Source organism: Nymphaea colorata, chromosome 2 (assembly GCF_008831285.2).
Source record: "Nymphaea colorata isolate Beijing-Zhang1983 chromosome 2, ASM883128v2, whole genome shotgun sequence".
NCBI classification, from domain to species: domain Eukaryota; kingdom Viridiplantae; phylum Streptophyta; class Magnoliopsida; order Nymphaeales; family Nymphaeaceae; genus Nymphaea; species Nymphaea colorata.
The window spans coordinates 1,876,508-1,893,281 of record NC_045139.1 but is presented as its reverse complement, the minus strand read 5'-3'; the positions used below and the strand labels follow the sequence as shown (position 1 = coordinate 1,893,281).

Here is a 16,774-nt window from a genome sequence, read left to right as displayed (position 1 = left end):
GCCTGTCCAGGGGCCTCAACCTCCCTGGTGTGATGACGATGTCCCAATCCTCCCTAAAACAGGGAGGATTGATAGATGGTCGATGCACCACTGCTGATAGCGGCCGTCCTGGTTATTTATTTATTTTATTTTGATGTTTTTTAAAAATTAATGTTCATATTAAAGGGTAAATTTATAATTTAAGCTTTTAAAATGAGGTTTTTTGTGAGTTTCATGAAAAAATTGAAGGCTTATTTGTGGTAGTTTAAAGGTTGAGGGTGAGTCCGTTTGTTATTGGCGTGAAGGATGGGTGTTCCAGTCAATGCGAGAATACTATGAAAGGCCTACAAAGGAGATAAATTTAAAATAAATACAGCTATGTCTCTATAGTGTAGGGTGCGAGTGCCAAAATGGTACTTCTCAAATAAACATATTATTACAATTTAATTATTAATGTATTTAACATAATTATATTGCATAAAAAAATATCAAAATAACTAATATGACATTTTACTGCACCCATGTCCGATCTGCACTTGATTCGATGCAAACTCTGATGGTGTTTTAGAAATACAGATGCTCCGAACCTCATGAAATTCTGTGCTCTTAATATCTTATATAGTGCTATTGATCTATGAAAACAAAAGTAATAAGAATAAGAGAGAAGAAAAAAAAAAAGTCCCTAAAAGGCTTTTTTGGTGCCCGTTCATAGCTAATAATTGATTTACGGAATGCATAGTCGATACCAAACTTTAATATTTGTAAAAAAGAAAAAAAAGAACATGGACTTCAAAAGTCCTGCCTGAAAAATACCGAGCATCATCTCTATCCCTGGCTTCCACCAAACATCATCTCTCTCTCTCTATGGCTTTCACCAATAACCAAAGAACATGGAGTTCAATGGTAGGTGGACCCGACAAATAGCGAGCGGCGTCCTGAGGAAGGCAACGCGGCACCACCATCTGAACCTTCCGGGAAACATCGGGTCACCTCCACCTGAACCTTCCGGCGCATATCCTTCTACACACGGCTTCAGATATGAAGATCTGAGAATGAATGCCTTCCCAAAATATTTTTGATGCTCCGCCACAGCTTCCTTACCAAAAATCTCAAGCATCCTTCACCTCCGAAAGCAAAAAAACTTGAAGCTTTGCATCTTTCCTATATATCCTTCGACACACGCATTGACAACCCAATTACCTCATGCGTATCTCTTTTGCCTTAGTTGTCTTCTTCATCTGAACGAGCATCAGTCCCAAATGGCGGACCGAGAGGACAAAGAGAAGCAGCTGAGGGAGGGAGGACAGGAAAAGCTGGTGCTGAGCGGACGCAGAAAGGCAAGGCGAGCATGTGCTCGCCAGGTGAATTGCCTAAGCGCTAGCTAAAGGTGATCCACGGTCCTGACATCGTCTAAGAGGAGAGGCCAGACGAATTAGAACTGTTGATTTCTCTGTTTCCACTTCACTCTTTGGTATTGAGGAGCCAGTTTAAGACTTATGAAAAGATCAAGGTCACCCCGATATTCCGACCGGTCGGATTACGAGGAATATGAAGCTGCATCTTCTTCATCGTCCCACCCACCAGTGAGGGAAGATGGTTTCCAGTATGATGTGTTCCTAAACTTTAGGGGACCGGACACTCGCAAGGGCTTCACCAGCCATCTCTATCAAACATTACAAGACAAGGGCATCCACACTTTCATCGACAGCGAGGAGTTGGAGAAGGGTCAGAAGGTGAAAGAGCTATTTGGGTACATAGAGAGATCCCAAATATTTGTGCCTATCTTCTCCAAAGGTTATGCCGATTCAGAGTGGTGTTTGAAAGAGATAGCCAAGATGGTGGAGTGCAAGAGGCTCATCATACCAGTATTCTTTGATATTGAGCCAAGAGATGTCCGTGGTCAATCCGGCCCTTTCGAACTAGCATTCACAAGATATGTTGAAAATGATAAAACAAACAAGGAGGAGGTGAGGAAATGGAGAAATGCTCTGATCGAAGCAGGGGAAGTCTCAGGGTATACCTTGGCCAATACTTGTGTGTAAGTAGCGTAGTTCCTACATGATTCTCTCTCTATCTAGCACTAAAATTTGCAAATTAATGAAAAATTCGACTTTCTTTTATACGATAAACCATATGGATGAATTATATATATATATATATATATATATATATATATATATATATATATATATATATATATATATCGGGGAGAGAGAGAGAGTATTTTGTCAGGCCTAAGTTGCGGGCATAAACTTTTGAATCGATGGTAGAAAACTGTCAATGGTTGTAGGCTTGAGTAATATGTTCTTTTTGGGTTACACCATGAAAACCAAGGATAACTTGTGTGTTACTTCGTAGTTAATCTGATCGTGTTAACCTTACTGCCCAGATTGTGAATTTTAAATCAAACTGTACACATAATTGGAAGTCCCGAATTCCTCTCATTTACAGCTTCCCTTAACCAACTATAAAGATATGATTCCCCTGTTTGCAAAATATTAACTGAGTTAAGAATCATACATTTCGTGCTTGAATTAAGCTTTAAGTTCTTAGATACTCTAAGCATTGATTGCAACGAGTCATAACTTTGACTTGTATTCTTTTGGCCTTTTGGCAGAGACGAGGCGACTGAGATCAAAAAAATTGTGACGAGGATCTTGACAGAAGTAAACAGGGCCCCTCTATTTATTGGAGCCACACATCCAATAGGTCTAGATTCTAGAATTGCAGAGTTGGTGGAGGTGCTGGATGTTGAAGCCCATAATGATGTCAAAATGGTTGGGATCCATGGAATGGGTGGGATCGGCAAGACGACTCTTGCCAGGGCTGTCTATAACAAACTCTTTCTGCATTTTGATGCTTGTAGCTTCATTTCAGACGTTAGAGAAGCAGCAAAACAGTCCAAACTCGTTTCCCTCCAAGAACAGCTGCTTCGTGATGTTCTCAAGGATGAAAAGGTGAAAGTAAATGACACTGCTCATGGAACTGGCATGATCATGGATCGAATTAAGCATAAGAAGGTTCTGCTAGTTCTTGACGACGTTGATAGTGAATCACAGCTCGGTGCATTGGTCGGCAGTGTGGATCATTTTCGGCCTGGGTCAAGAATCATCATTACTACTAGGGATAAGCAGGTGTTGATTGGGCCACCAACACTAAGAGTAAAAAATGTGTATGAGATTAAGGAACTCGATCCTGCCCAAGCACTTCAGCTTTTCAGTTGGCATGCATTTGGGAAAGAGGAGCCACCAGCTGAATTTGCAAATTTATCAAAGGAAGTTGCAGCTACTGCTGCTGGGCTGCCACTAGCCCTCAAAATATTCGGTAGACATTTCTTGTGCCAGAAAACAAATAAACAACGAGAAGCCATGCTGAAAAAGTTGAAGAAAGATCAACACAAAGATATCCATGAGAGGTTGAAGATAAGTTTTGATGCCCTTGATAAAGAAGAAAAAATTGTATTTTTGGACATAGCTTGCTTCTTTGTCGGTGAACAAACCAGTTTTGCAACTTTCATGTGGGAAGAATGCGAGCTCTTTCCAGACCTAACAATCGAAGTCTTAATGCACAAGTGTCTAGTCAATATAAATCAAGATACAAGAGCGTTTGAAATGCATGACCATATTCGAGACATGGGAAGAAAAATTGTGGAAGATGAGAGCGGTTCAGATCCAGGAATGCGCAGCAGGTTGTGGAAGAAAGATGACATACTATATGTGCTGCCAAACAAGAGGGTAGGGTAGTCAATCTATCACTTCAATGGTTATTACTGTTGTTATTATTATTATTATAAGCTTAATTTGTTTTAGCTTCTTTCTAATGAGCAATTTTATATACTGGTGATTCCGTTAGAGTACCTTATGCCGGCCCATATATTGAAAACAAGTTGTTAGTAAATTGTGGATGTGCCAAGGTTTGACAAATAGAGTTGCCAGACTGGTATGCCTAGAGAACTGTTTCCCTATAGATATGCCTCTCAATTGTAAAACTAGTTTTTCTCTTATCATAAACTAAATTCATTTCCTTCTAACTGCCAACAAATGTGTAATGCAGGGAACAGAAAAAATTGAAGCCATCGATATCTCTTGTCCATCGATAGATTCAGTGGATGTGGACGCAGAGTCCTTTGCAGGAATGTCTTTATTGAAAGATTCAGTGGATGTAGACGTAGAGTCCTTTGCAGGAATGTCTCAACTTAGAATGCTTCGGTTGGGGAACGTGAGATTGGGAGGAGAATATGGGCATCTTCCTAGGACCCTCAAATGGTTGAATTGGAACCCACGGTACTTGGATTCATTGCCTAGCACCCTTCCTCTTGAGAATATTGTTGTTCTTGATTTATCAAGAAGTTCTATAACTCAAGTATGGAACAACCACGGATATAAAGAGACCAAGGTGAATGAAAATCTTTTTTCATGTATGTGCCTATTTTTCAGTTTTGTTTTTATGGGCAACATGGTGTTATAGAAACTAAGTTTATCGAAGTTGTGGCCATTTATATACATTATATCGACCATGAAAGGAGTTAGACATATAAATAATTATTTATATTTTTTGTATATTGTTTATTTTTTAAATTGAAAATGGAGAAATAGACTGCTTGTTAGTGTTATAGGTAGTTCCTTTGGGAGTTTTCTAGAAATTGGGATTGACAAGATTGATCCGCATCACTTATAATATTGTTGCAGTAAGACATGCATAGATTGATGCTTATGCAATTCATTTTGACAAGGCTGATTTTTTTTTTTTTTTCGGTAAGGTGTTTGGCCAATTAAAAGTACTAAATCTCAGTGAATGCCGGAATCTCAACATTTGTCCTGATTTTACGACCATGCGACATCTAGAGATACTGGATCTTCTTAATTGTCGAAAGATGACTGAACTTCATCCAAGTATTGGACATCTCAAGAGCTTGACTCGCTTGAATTTGCGTTGGTGCTTTTCACTAAGGGGACTGCCTAAGGAAGTTTGGGAATTGACATCGCTTGAAGAGCTTGACATCAGCAACTGCGTTCAAATTATAGCTTTGCCATCACAGTTGGTGGATTCCAAGTCATTGAAGCGGCCTTTGCTTGGCAAATTAAAAGTCATGAATCTCGATTCCTGCGTCAATCTTGTCATCTGTCCAGATTTTACTTGCATGCCAAATATAGAGAAATTGAATTTTGGATGTTGTTTTAATATGACTAACCTTCATCCATCTATTGGGCAACTCAAGAGCTTGACTTATTTGTCTTTGTGGGGGTGCCAATCACTAAAAGAACTGCCTGAAGGAGTTTGGCAATTGACATCGCTTGAAGAGATTGACCTCAGCGAGTGCTCTCAAATTAGAGCTTTGCCATCACAGTTGTTGTATTGTAAGTCATTGAAGCGGCCCTTGCTTGACAAATTAAAAGTCACTGGAGGTGGAGGGTCTTGTTCCAATCATTTCAGGTAACAAGGGTGGTTGTTGGAGAGATCATAAAGCTTTCGTTTCTTGTTTGAGGCTTTCTTTCTTTCTTTTCTTTTCTTTTTTTTTTTTTGCCTTTTTTCTGTTTTGTGAGTATTGGAGCAAGAGAAAAAGGGATTTATATATATATGATGGTCTGGTTGTTGTCATCGTCGTGAAGTCTAATGCATTTGGGAATTCACCTGCAGGCACATATTTTGCCAACTTAATTATTAAATATTTTCCACCGTTCCCACCTGTGAAGCGATTCAAAACTAATATTAATCTAGTTTGTAAAGGCTTGAGGTTAGTAAAAAGAGACAATGTTGAGCTATTTTAGAATTTTTTTATACTTTTTAGTCTTTTTTTCTTTTTTATAAAACTCTTTTTATCTTTTTTTTAACATTCATTTTTCACTTCATGTTACTACACTGGGTGTGCATATAACCAGCTTTAGATCCTTACAAATTACCAAAAACATGACCAACCGATTAGGATTAAACTCCTTTTTGTTTTAAAGAAGGAAACAACAACAACAAAATAACGTTGCAAATGCTAAGGCAGTGTTCGATTACTTCATATTTGAAATCCACACAAACATCGCTAGACCTGTGGCTCGGACTATATATATATATATATGCTGTATCGCTGTTAAAATGCAATGTAAATATTAACAAATTTGTCTAAAAGTGTTTGGAGATGAAGATCACGGAAAAGGGCAGGGAATCGATCTATATGTGGATTACATTGAACTTATGAACTGAATATTTTAAAAATTGGCCATTTAAGAAAGCATCATTGAGTTAAATTTGGAGACGGGAGAAAGTGGAAGAATTTCAGCCCTTCAATCCCCTCCCTTTCGATAATTGGCTCCCTTAAGGTTAACGATTTTTAAAATCGCAAAGGTTTGTCAAAAATATTTATGCTTTTAACTATTTCAAATTTATGGCAAAAACCAGTCTTTAAATCCTCAAATTTATGGTAAAAAATATTTAAAAGAAAATGTGAACCTCCTAATTATGCCCTTATAAACACTACTTATTAAAATACAAAAAAAAAAAAAAACTTTTTGAAAGGGTAAAAAAATTGTGAAAGGAAGAGTCTAAAATGTCCAATACTTTACAAAAATTTTTAAAAATAACCCCTCTCCCTTTTGGCGCATATTTGTTACAGTGGTGTGCACTCAACTCAATCTCAAGCAAGCGACCAGTTTACAGACCTGAAGAGAATCCCTTTGTTTGAAAGGAAGACCCACTCAGCTGCTTCTGCTATACTTCTCCAACAGGTAGAAAGAAAGACCAGGGAAAAGACGACAGCCCTAACGTGTCTCCAATTTTTACCTGGAAACTTTTTGTAGGTTAAATTTCACCGAATTCATCCTGTAAAGCAGGGTAATTTTTTCAATGTTTGGTAAACCACATATAATCCTCACATATATGAAAAGTTTCCTCGTCTGCACAGTAAAATTCTTGTGCATCAATAAAATTCTATTCTAAGAGAGAGGAGAGGGCAGCTGCTGCTCAAGGGAGCAAATCAGAATCAGAATAGTTTACGAATCAGATTGGTTAAAAATGAATTTTCATTAAAGAATTAATCAAACAAAATTTTAAAAAATGTAGAAACTTTATTATTTCATGAAGAACAACACATAAGACCGAATGAAATAAGAATCTGAACAAACTAAATCACAAGTTAGATGATAAATTTCATAGGTCGTACATTCGATGATAAACTTTATTAGTTTCCTTGTTATCTATTTTCCAGCATATTTATGTTATTTAGGGTACTGCACATGTTTGGCTTTATGTATGCGGTAAATAAAAATTACTGTGACGGCTTCATCTTAAAAGAAAGGGTATTATTCACTACATAGTTGACATCTACGACTCAGAAAGAATGAAAAAGTCACGTTCATTCCTTTTTCTCATGGAAACCTTCAATACTATATACTTTTCCCCATGACTTTGTTTCGTTTTGTTTTTTTCCTTTTTTTTTGTTGAATAATATTTCTTTTGGTTTTCTTCTGCTATCAACATAAAAGAAGTAGTTTGGAAAAGATTTAGTGGTTAAGAAAGCTTTTCCTATTCAAGTAAATGAAATTGAACGAGTAACCGTAGGAATTCACGCGCCACAGGCTTATGTATGGTGAAAATCTAGAGGTATTTGAGGTTTTTGAATATGTTGGACCTTTGAAAATTTTCATGTAAAAAATTCCGGTATTAAAAGAAGGGAAGGTTGAGCGAGAAGTCGGGTGCACTTTCTTTACAAAAGACTTGTAGATGGAAACACAGCCACGCCATTCGAGAACAGGTGAATGAAACACCAGAAACCACCATTCGAGAACAGGTGAATGAAACACCAGAAACCACCATTCGAGGCCGCTTTCAGGGTGCATAAGAAAGACGAGGAGGTGGAGGCACAGACGGTGAAGGAATGGAGGAAGGCGTTGAACACCGCATCAGGGTTTTCTGGCTACGAGAGTCACGGGTTTGACGCTCCAACCCTCATATGATTTCCCAAGTTTGATTTCCAACCAGTTATATATATATATATATATATATATATATATATATATATATATAAATGAATCTCTCCAGCTTTTCAGTTGGCTTGCTTTTGGAAAAACTTCTCCAGCTGATAGATATGAGGAGCTATCCTTGAGAATAGTTAGGGCCCTTGAAGGTTTACCATTAGCTATTAAAATCCTTGCATCAACTTTGTATAATAACGGAGATGCAAAGGATCAGTGGGATGAAGGAATGATCACGATGTCCTTGAAGGGGCTTCGTGATGACCGGATTTACACAATGCTAAAGGTAAGCTACGATCGTCTAACTGATAGTAATCAGAGATCCATTTTCCTTGATGTTGCGTGCTTCTTTAGTGGAATCGATCCAGAAACTGCAATTCATATATGGGATGCTTGTGGCTTGGCTTTTCTTCAAGGCTTTCAATTAAAGCTCTTATTCACAAATCTCTCATAAAAATAATTTTTAATTTTGACACGGGCCAAAATATTAATTTTCAAAAATTTTATGTAAGACAAGTAAAATTTAAAATTTACATGTAATTTTTTTTTTTTTTTTTTTAATTGAAGTGAGACTAGGACTAGGCCCCTGCTGTCAAGTTGTACTCCATGGTGAGGGAAGATAGACCGGAATTCGTTGCTCTAAGATGGACCGGAGTTCGTTCCCATCCCTACAAGAAATCAGACTTCCTCAATGTGAACCTTCCCAGAAATATCAGGAGGCTTCAAGAGGAAGGCATGCGGCACCTCCATCTGAGCCTTCCGAGAAGGCACCTCGTCCTTTCAATTATTCAATATTTTCTCTGTTATATATATATATGGGTGCTCCTACAGGTTCTTTCAGATGTGAAGATATGAGACCGAGTGCCCTTCCAAACAAGTTTTGAGAATAATCTCAAGACTGTTCACCTCACATAAATCTCAAGCCTACTTCACCTCCGAAAAAAAAAAAAAAAACGAAATTCCTTTCTGTAGATACTTGGAGGATCTTGGAACGCTGCATCTCGCCTACGCATCCAAGAAAATTCACAAACCAATAACCTCATGTGGATCTCTTTATGATTCTTTTTACCAACTTTGATTTTTTTTTTTATAAAAATGTTAAATACTATATATTTTTCTTCATTAGGGAAAGTTTATTGATGACGGGCGGCAAGCATCAACTTTCAACCAATATCAAATGACCAGTATTTTTTAAGAAGAGACAGACTTAGGTCCATCATTGGTTGTTTATATAAAAATTAGATTTGCTTTTAAAGGTTTCCCAAAAGAAAGATCTTTTATAATAAATTTAAGAAAATATTACAAAAGACAACCTAACGTTCGAGCAATAACAAGTGGGCCCTCAACCTTTCAAATACCACGAATAAGCACCTAGTTTTTTCAGGAAACTCACAAACAGTCCCTTTGCATAAAGAAATATCAAAATATAAGATTAATTTACATATTTAACCCTTTAAATTCAAATTAATATTTTTAAAAAATAAAAGAAAGAGACCTATGCAGCAAGGGGCGTGGCCCTTACTTTTAATTAAGTAAAATAAGAGCAATATAGTTTGACTCGACTTATTTTTTGTTTTGTTTGTCCCGAAGTTTATCCAAAGCAAGATGTAAGCGTAGGAAAAATTGTGCAGCGATGATTCGAAAAAGATTCTAAAACAAGATTTAGCAAAAAACATGTTGAGAAATCGTTGGATTTTCATCAAAATCATTATTGTCTGTGCTATGTGTTCTTATTCTTTTCTGTGTTTTGACTCAAAATGTGGGTTTCCAACTAAACCTGGGCGTCGGGCCGCCGGCCCGACCTGATCGGACCGGGGTTCGGGTCGGGGAAAACCTGGTTTGGGCCGGACCAGGGCCCGATAGGCCGGCCTGGCGGCTGCTCGGCTCGGCCCGACTCCCGCCCTCTCTCTCCCTCCTCCTCTGGCTCCCTCGCTGCTCCCCCTCCTCCTCCGTCTCCCTCTCCCTCTCCCTCCTCTCCATCTCCCTCGCCGCTCCCCCTCCTCCTTCGTCGCCGCTCCCCCTCCCTCATCCGTCTCCCTCCCCCTCCCCATCCCCCTCCTCCTCCATCGAAGGGCGACAGGTGGGGGGCAAGGGGGTCGGGTGGGGGAGACCATCGGCATTCCTCCCTCTCTCTGATTTCTGTGTGTGTTTGTGACAGTTAGTTTTATCACTTTTGGAAAGTGACCATCCATCAACGGATTTGTTTTGTCTTTACCAGGAGCCGTTTGCTCTGTACTAGCCATATTCTTTTCCACTTGTAGTGGTTGATTGGTGAATATGATTACCAATGTGTGTGTATTGTGCTAATTAGTTCTTATAATTAACATCTTTATTCTTCTGGCTTGTTACTTTACATTTCTGGATAAATAATCTGCATAGCAATTCTCATTAGTTTTGATTACTTCAATTTCAAAATCAAATAACTGATGTTGTTTACTAGTCTCCTTATTTCTTTTTTAACAATTGAATTTTCCAGTTTAGCATTTAACCAATACTTTACATGTGTGTTATCTGTTCTAACTTTAAATTTTGTATAGACCACATATATTTCAAAATGTAATAGTGCATAATATAATCATAGTAATTCTTTTCGATTTATTTCCCATTTTATTTCATTTTCTTTGAAGCTTTATGAGTGATATCTACAAAGATATTCTTTTCCGACATCTAGATATTTATATTTGAACACTGATCCATAACTAGATTCTAAAGCATCTGTTTCAATGATCCATATGAATGGTTTTTGTTCATTTGGAAATTCTAATTTGGGTAGGCTTGTACAAACTGTTTTTATTTGGTTTATATGTTGTTTATCTTCTTCTTCTCTATCTTTTTTTTTAATTTTTCTTGTAAAGTTTTACAATATTTAGCTAGATGTTTGTTTGAATTACATTTTACCATTAAGTTTGAAATGATTTTAGTCAATAATTGATAAAAAAACAACAACAATCTACTAGATTTTGGGGTAAATCCGTTACTGCCAGTAGATTTTTTTTCAAAAGGAAAAAATTTGAAATTTGTAGCATTAATAATAAATCTTTATATATTTTTCAAAAGCTAAAAAAAGAAGGAAAACTCAAGTTGATCCTTTTTTATCCTTTTCCTTCATTGAATTTTTTTTTAAGTTTAAAATGTTATGTATGTTTCTCTTACGGGCAAAAATGTTTCTTGCCACTGATGGGGGAAGACAAACTTAGCTCGTTTTTTTTTTAAACAATGAGCAGACTTGGGTATTATCCTTTTACTAATACTGAAACCTTAGGTGTATCGTTGGCTTGTCATAGATTTAAACTTTCCCCAAAAGAAAAACGGCTTTCCTTAGAAAATTTAATTTCAAAAATTAATATAAAATGCTAAACTGAAACAGGATGAATTTGACAATTCAATAATATGGTGGTACTAAGAAAAAAAACCCATAAAAAAAATTGTTTGTACAAAGCGTTTCCAGAACACGAAGCAGCCTTCGTATATGGATATGAAGATCTGAGAATAGTGATCAATTTTAAATTATCACCGAAGCACGTGGTCAAAAATATATTTGACTAAGCAAAGGCTAGAAGGATGCAATGAATAATGAAACTGCGATCATGCACGCACGCCAAGAAGAAGGACAAACAAAAATAATGACTAATGTATAGAAAAATGTACGGCATCACGTGATTTTATTTTATTTTATTTATTTATTTATTTTTTGGGGTTGCCGATGGGGCACTTATTTTCACTGATCCGACTTGTAGATGTAAAAAATTGCGATATTAAAAGGAGGGAAGGTTGAGCGAGAAGGCGGGCGCTCTTTCCTGACAGAAGACTTGTAGATGGAAACATAGCCACGCGGTGTGGGCCATGCTGGTACTCCACTCGATGGCAGAAGCCCTTAAATTCAGAGACATGAGAACTTGCCATCGCCACATCTGCTGGTGAGTTGATCGGAGCGAGAGAGGAGAAGAAGGGCTGCTGAAACTGAGCATGGAAGCTTCTTCTTCACCATCGCCGTTGGTGTCCGCGTTCCCGTTTGAGTATGAAGTCTTTCTGAGTTTTCGGGGAGTAGACACGCGTACGACATTCACCGATCATCTCTACCAAGCACTCCGCCGAAGCGGCATCCATGTATTCCGGGACAGCGAGGGTTTGCGTGCGGGCGATAGGATCGATGATCTGCTTGGGGTGATCAACAGGTCGGAGATGTTCATACCCATCTTCTCTAGTAACTATGCCCACTCCATATGGTGTCTCAAGGAGATTCGGGAGATAGTGAAGGTAGCTTCGGTGGGAGAAAGCAAGAGGTTGATCCTTCCTGTTTTCTACGATGTTACGCCCCAACAAGTGGGAGACCAGAAACCACCGTTCGAGGCCGCTTTCAGGGTGCATGAGCAAGACGAGGAGGTGGAGGCACAGACGGTGATGGAATGGAGGAAGGCGTTGAAGACGGCATCAGGGTTTTTCGCCTACGAATGTCAAGGGTATGAAGCTCCAACCCTCATATGATTAATAAAAGCTAAACACTTAAGCCAAGAATAAAAACTAAACCTTTTGGTTTTGATTTTTAAAATATTCTTTTTGTAATCTAACCTTATTAATATGATCTTATGTAAAACATATACTAAGTTGATCATTTGTTAAATTTTAGTAGTGTTATTATCATAAAAAAAAATGAGCAACTCCCATGACATGATAATAAAAAGAATCAATATTTTCATTAAAACAACTTGAATTAAAGAATATTCTATATCAAAATTGTCTTCATAAGCATATTAAAATGTTTATATTTTATTTAAAATAGTTTTTAGCAAAATCAGTGGGTCTGCTTTTTATCATTGACCTATTATATATAGATGTCTGTGTTTATTTCAAGCTCCAATACATACCAAGGCCGAAGAGGCAACTGGAATGGGAAGTATTCTGGTCTTTGTTGATTGTAGAGGATTGATAGGTGATAAATATGTTCAACTTCTCTATTAGACGTGTATACAGCACCAATAATCAATGTTCCCTTTTTTTTTATGCCATAATGTTTTCAGACATCATGAAGCACGGCTTGTTGATGAGATTGTTGAGAGGGTTCTACAAGAAGTAAAGAGTTACCCACAGGATGCAGTGGAACAGCTTGTTGGAATCAAGAAACGGGCAAATGATGTCATCAAGGAATTGGACCTCAACTCTAAGGCTGCAAGAATGGTGGTAATCCATGGAATCGGGGGACTTGGCAAGACCACAGTTGGAAGAGCCGTCTACGACGAGATTAAAACACGATTTCAGTTCCACTGCTTCATAGAGGGTATCAGCAAAAAAACAGCGGGACCAGAAGGACTCGTCAACATACAACGTGATTTGGTGTTTGAAATTTCCAAAGATCGAAGGACGATATGCAGTACCAGTGAAGGAACTGGCATGCTCCGAAGGCTTTATGGGAATAAGAAGGTGTTGATTGTTCTTGATGATGTTGATGGTGTAGAACAAGTTCAAGCACTAGCTGGGAAATGGGCGTGGTTCCAGCAAGGCAGCAGAATCATTGTCACCACAAGGGATAAGGGAACGCTCGCTCTTCCTGATTGGGAAAAACATAAGATCTACATGCTGCTGACACCGCTGGATGAAATTGAATCTCTCCAGCTTTTCAGTTGGCATGCTTTTGGAAAAAAATCTCCAGCTGATGGATATGAGGAGCTATCCAAGAGAATAGTTAGGGCCCTTGAAGGTTTACCATTAGCTATCAAAATCCTTGCATCAACTTTGTATAATAACGGAGATGCAAAGGATCAGTGGGATGAAGGAATGATCTTGAGGTCCTTGAAGGGGCTTCGTGATGACCGACTTTACACAACGCTAAAGGTAAGCTACGACCGTCTAACTGATAGTGATCAGAGATCCATTTTCCTTGATGTTGCGTGCTTTTTTAGTGGAATCGATCAAGAAACTGCGATTCATATATGGGATGCTTGTGGCTTTTCTTCAAGGCTTTCGATTAAAGCTCTTATTCACAAATCTCTCATAAAAATAATTAATGATAAACTGGAGATGCCCAAGATACTGCAAGAAATGGGAAGGCGTATAGTTGAAGAAGAACCTGGGACAGGACCGGAATGGCGTAGTAGGCTGTGGAAGCAACAAGATATAATGGATGTGCTAAAACAGCGAAAGGTAACATTACAACCTTCCTCGTTTTCTTTCACTTCCTTTTTTCTTTTTCAAATGGGAATGCAAGAGCATTTGGAGCAGGTGCAAGGTTTTGTTACTGCAACTGAAGTGCTTCCAACCAGAGGTGGATCTTCACATGAAGCTCGCTGAAATATGTACATAGATTTAAGAAATTAGATTGGCCCAAGTGCGGTTAGTTCTTTGTCACAATTAGAATGATTTTTGGGTTTTAATCAGGGATTTTTTCACGAGTACTAATGAGAAAGTTTGTTTATTCTGAAATAGAAAGAGAAAACTAATGTTTAGGGAAAGGGAAAATGTGAATAAGAATTTTTTGGAAACCAATGCTCGTAAGTTCAGTCTCAATGGAACACGCAGACACAAACATGCATGTGTACACACACACACACACCCCAATTATGAATTTATTTATCAATAGAACGCAATAAAATCGTGTTTTATAAACTGCATGCAACTATCTGAATTTTTTTTTTTTTGGTTGATAAGGGAACAAGTAAGATAGAAGCAATCGGACTTATCAAAGGAAATGACAAGGCAGAGCGTGAAGAACATGATAATGTTCTTATTAATGCCCCTAATCATGATGATGACACAGATAGCGACGATAAGAGACTCGTGGAAGCTGCTGATTTTGCCTCTATGGACAGACTTAGACTGCTTATGATCAATCATGTCGACTTAAAGGGTAGATGCAGAAGAATGCCTAAACGTATCAAGTTGCTGCAGTGGCAACGGTGCCCGTTCAAATCACTTCCACCTGATTTTCATTTAAAGGAAGTTGTGGCTCTCGATCTCTCATACAGCAGCATCGTCAAAGTGAAAAGAAATCAAGGGTGGCCTACGAGACGCATAGCCATTTTTCTTGCGTCACTTATGTCACTGCCGCTTATGTTTCTCACATTTCTCACGTCCACCGCGGTGCCCTTACCGACGACATTGGCTCCTTTCGTCCTCCTTTGTCTATGTCTGGTTTCTGCCACGCCAGAAAAGCTTATCGAGCGAAGAATGGTGAAAGAAATAGTCTTTGAAAAATTGAAAGTTCTTGATCTGACTGCCTGCAATGAGCTTACCATCACTCCTGATCTATCTGCATCTCCTGGCTTAGAGAAATTGGTGCTGGATCGCTGTGATAATCTGGTTAAGATCCACGAGTCCATTGCGCTTCTCAAGAAGTTGGTGTTATTGAGTATGAGTCGCTGCAAGAAGTTGAAGGAGCTGCCCGACTGCATTGGTAAACTGGGATCCCTCGTTGTACTCGACGCTTCCAATTGCCCCAAGTTGAAAGAAGCGCGAGAGAGGGAAAGGGTTCTTGAACCGGAAGGGCCTAAGGTTAGCTTATCTGATTTGTTGAACTGGATGCTCCAAAGTGACTCGCAGGTATCAAACGCTTGCTCTGTGGACGAGTCGGTGATGGCCCAAGATAAGCGCCTGTTAGAAAAGCTTTATCTTTCAGGAACAAGTATAGGAAAGTTGCCATTCTCCATTTGTTTTCTCCAAGAAAGACTTCGGACATTGCATCTGAATGACTGCAAACTGCTAGCAGAAGTACCGGAATGGATTGCAGGCTTATGCCTTCTGGAAGACCTTTCCATCTCCAACTGTCCATCGATCACAGGACTGCCCAACGCTATAGGATCGCTGAAAAAACTTCAAAGCTTGAACCTTTCACATTGTAACGGGATTGAAAATTTACCAGATAGCGTTGGAGGTCTTGAATCACTCACTAAGCTTCTCTTGGAAAACACATCACTGGTGGACCTGCCAGAGTCAGTGGGATGTTTGGGGAAGTTGAAGATCCTACATCTTGGTTCTTGCAAGCAGCTTGAGAGATTGCCATCATCCATTGGGAAATTGGGAGACCTGACTGAGCTTATCCTTGATGGCACCAATATTGATGAGCTGCTACCGAGTTCAATAGCATCATTGCAAAAGCTGCAACTGTTGTCGGTAAGAGGATGCAGAAGACTCGAGCACTTGCCAACTGGTCTAAGGGAGGACCTGACTGTCCTAAGAGAAGAACAGCAAGCAAAAAAACGTATCAAGTAATTCATCTACATGCGCTTGAAGGAATTGGTGCGTGAAGAACAAAGGGCTAGCTTAATAGATGGACTGTGACAAATGGGAGGTCCGTTTACAGGGAAAGCGAGAGGCCAATCTCACGAGGAAGAATGCAGATGAGGGACAGTTTACGCGTCTTGGAATTAATGTATCAGAAGAGCCTTTGATATTCCTGACAATTAAGGAGATGAAATCCTTGTCCAATCTAATTCAACCGCACTGCAAATAAATCTACTTGATTTCCTGGTAATTAATGATTTGAAATCCACGTTCAATCTAATTCAACCTTCACCGTGTGATCTTGTTGATGATACTGAAATCCCATTTTGATCTGTTTTCACTTTCTTTTCTCACAATTTAGTTTGTTAGCAATGCAGTTGTGAAAGACGGTAGAAAACGGAAAGGTGGCGGCGAATAATGACAATATAATACTTTAGTTTAGTTTTAATCAAATTTGACTACAACGCTTGAATCTCCAAAATCTAACAAGTACTGAGGATCTTAATTTATAGGATTTAAGATAATCCAAAGTCGTGGGTCATGATAGCGATATAAATGCCATATTTAGCAAATTCATTTAAATATGTTGCTCCAAGTTTGATTGTTACCCAATCAACTATACT

At 38.6% G+C, this 16,774-nt stretch overlaps 1 protein-coding gene across 1 annotated transcript; it reads left to right on the top strand.

Moving 5' to 3' along the window:
* Positions 1-790: 790 nt before the first annotated feature.
* On the top strand, positions 791-16,373 carry LOC116249152 (uncharacterized). The gene is made up of 9 exons (XM_031622325.2): positions 791-2,017; positions 2,597-3,713; positions 4,033-4,374; positions 4,739-5,412; positions 7,699-7,796; positions 8,042-8,332; positions 11,860-12,397; positions 12,956-14,075; positions 14,580-16,373. The coding sequence occupies exons 1-9, from the start codon at positions 1,476-1,478 to the stop codon at positions 16,137-16,139; spliced, it is 6,282 nt and encodes a 2,093-aa protein (XP_031478185.1). The 5' UTR covers positions 791-1,475; the 3' UTR covers positions 16,140-16,373.
* Positions 16,374-16,774: the final 401 nt, after the last annotated feature.

Coding starts and splice junctions, on each gene's coding strand:
- LOC116249152 (XM_031622325.2), top strand. CDS start 1,476: ATGAAAAGATCAAGGTCACCCCGATATTCCGACCGGTCGGATTACGAG. Junction 2,018..2,596: donor ACCTTGGCCAATACTTGTGT/GTAAGTAGCGTA, acceptor GCCTTTTGGCAG/AGACGAGGCGACTGAGATCA. Junction 3,714..4,032: donor ATGTGCTGCCAAACAAGAGG/GTAGGGTAGTCA, acceptor TGTGTAATGCAG/GGAACAGAAAAAATTGAAGC.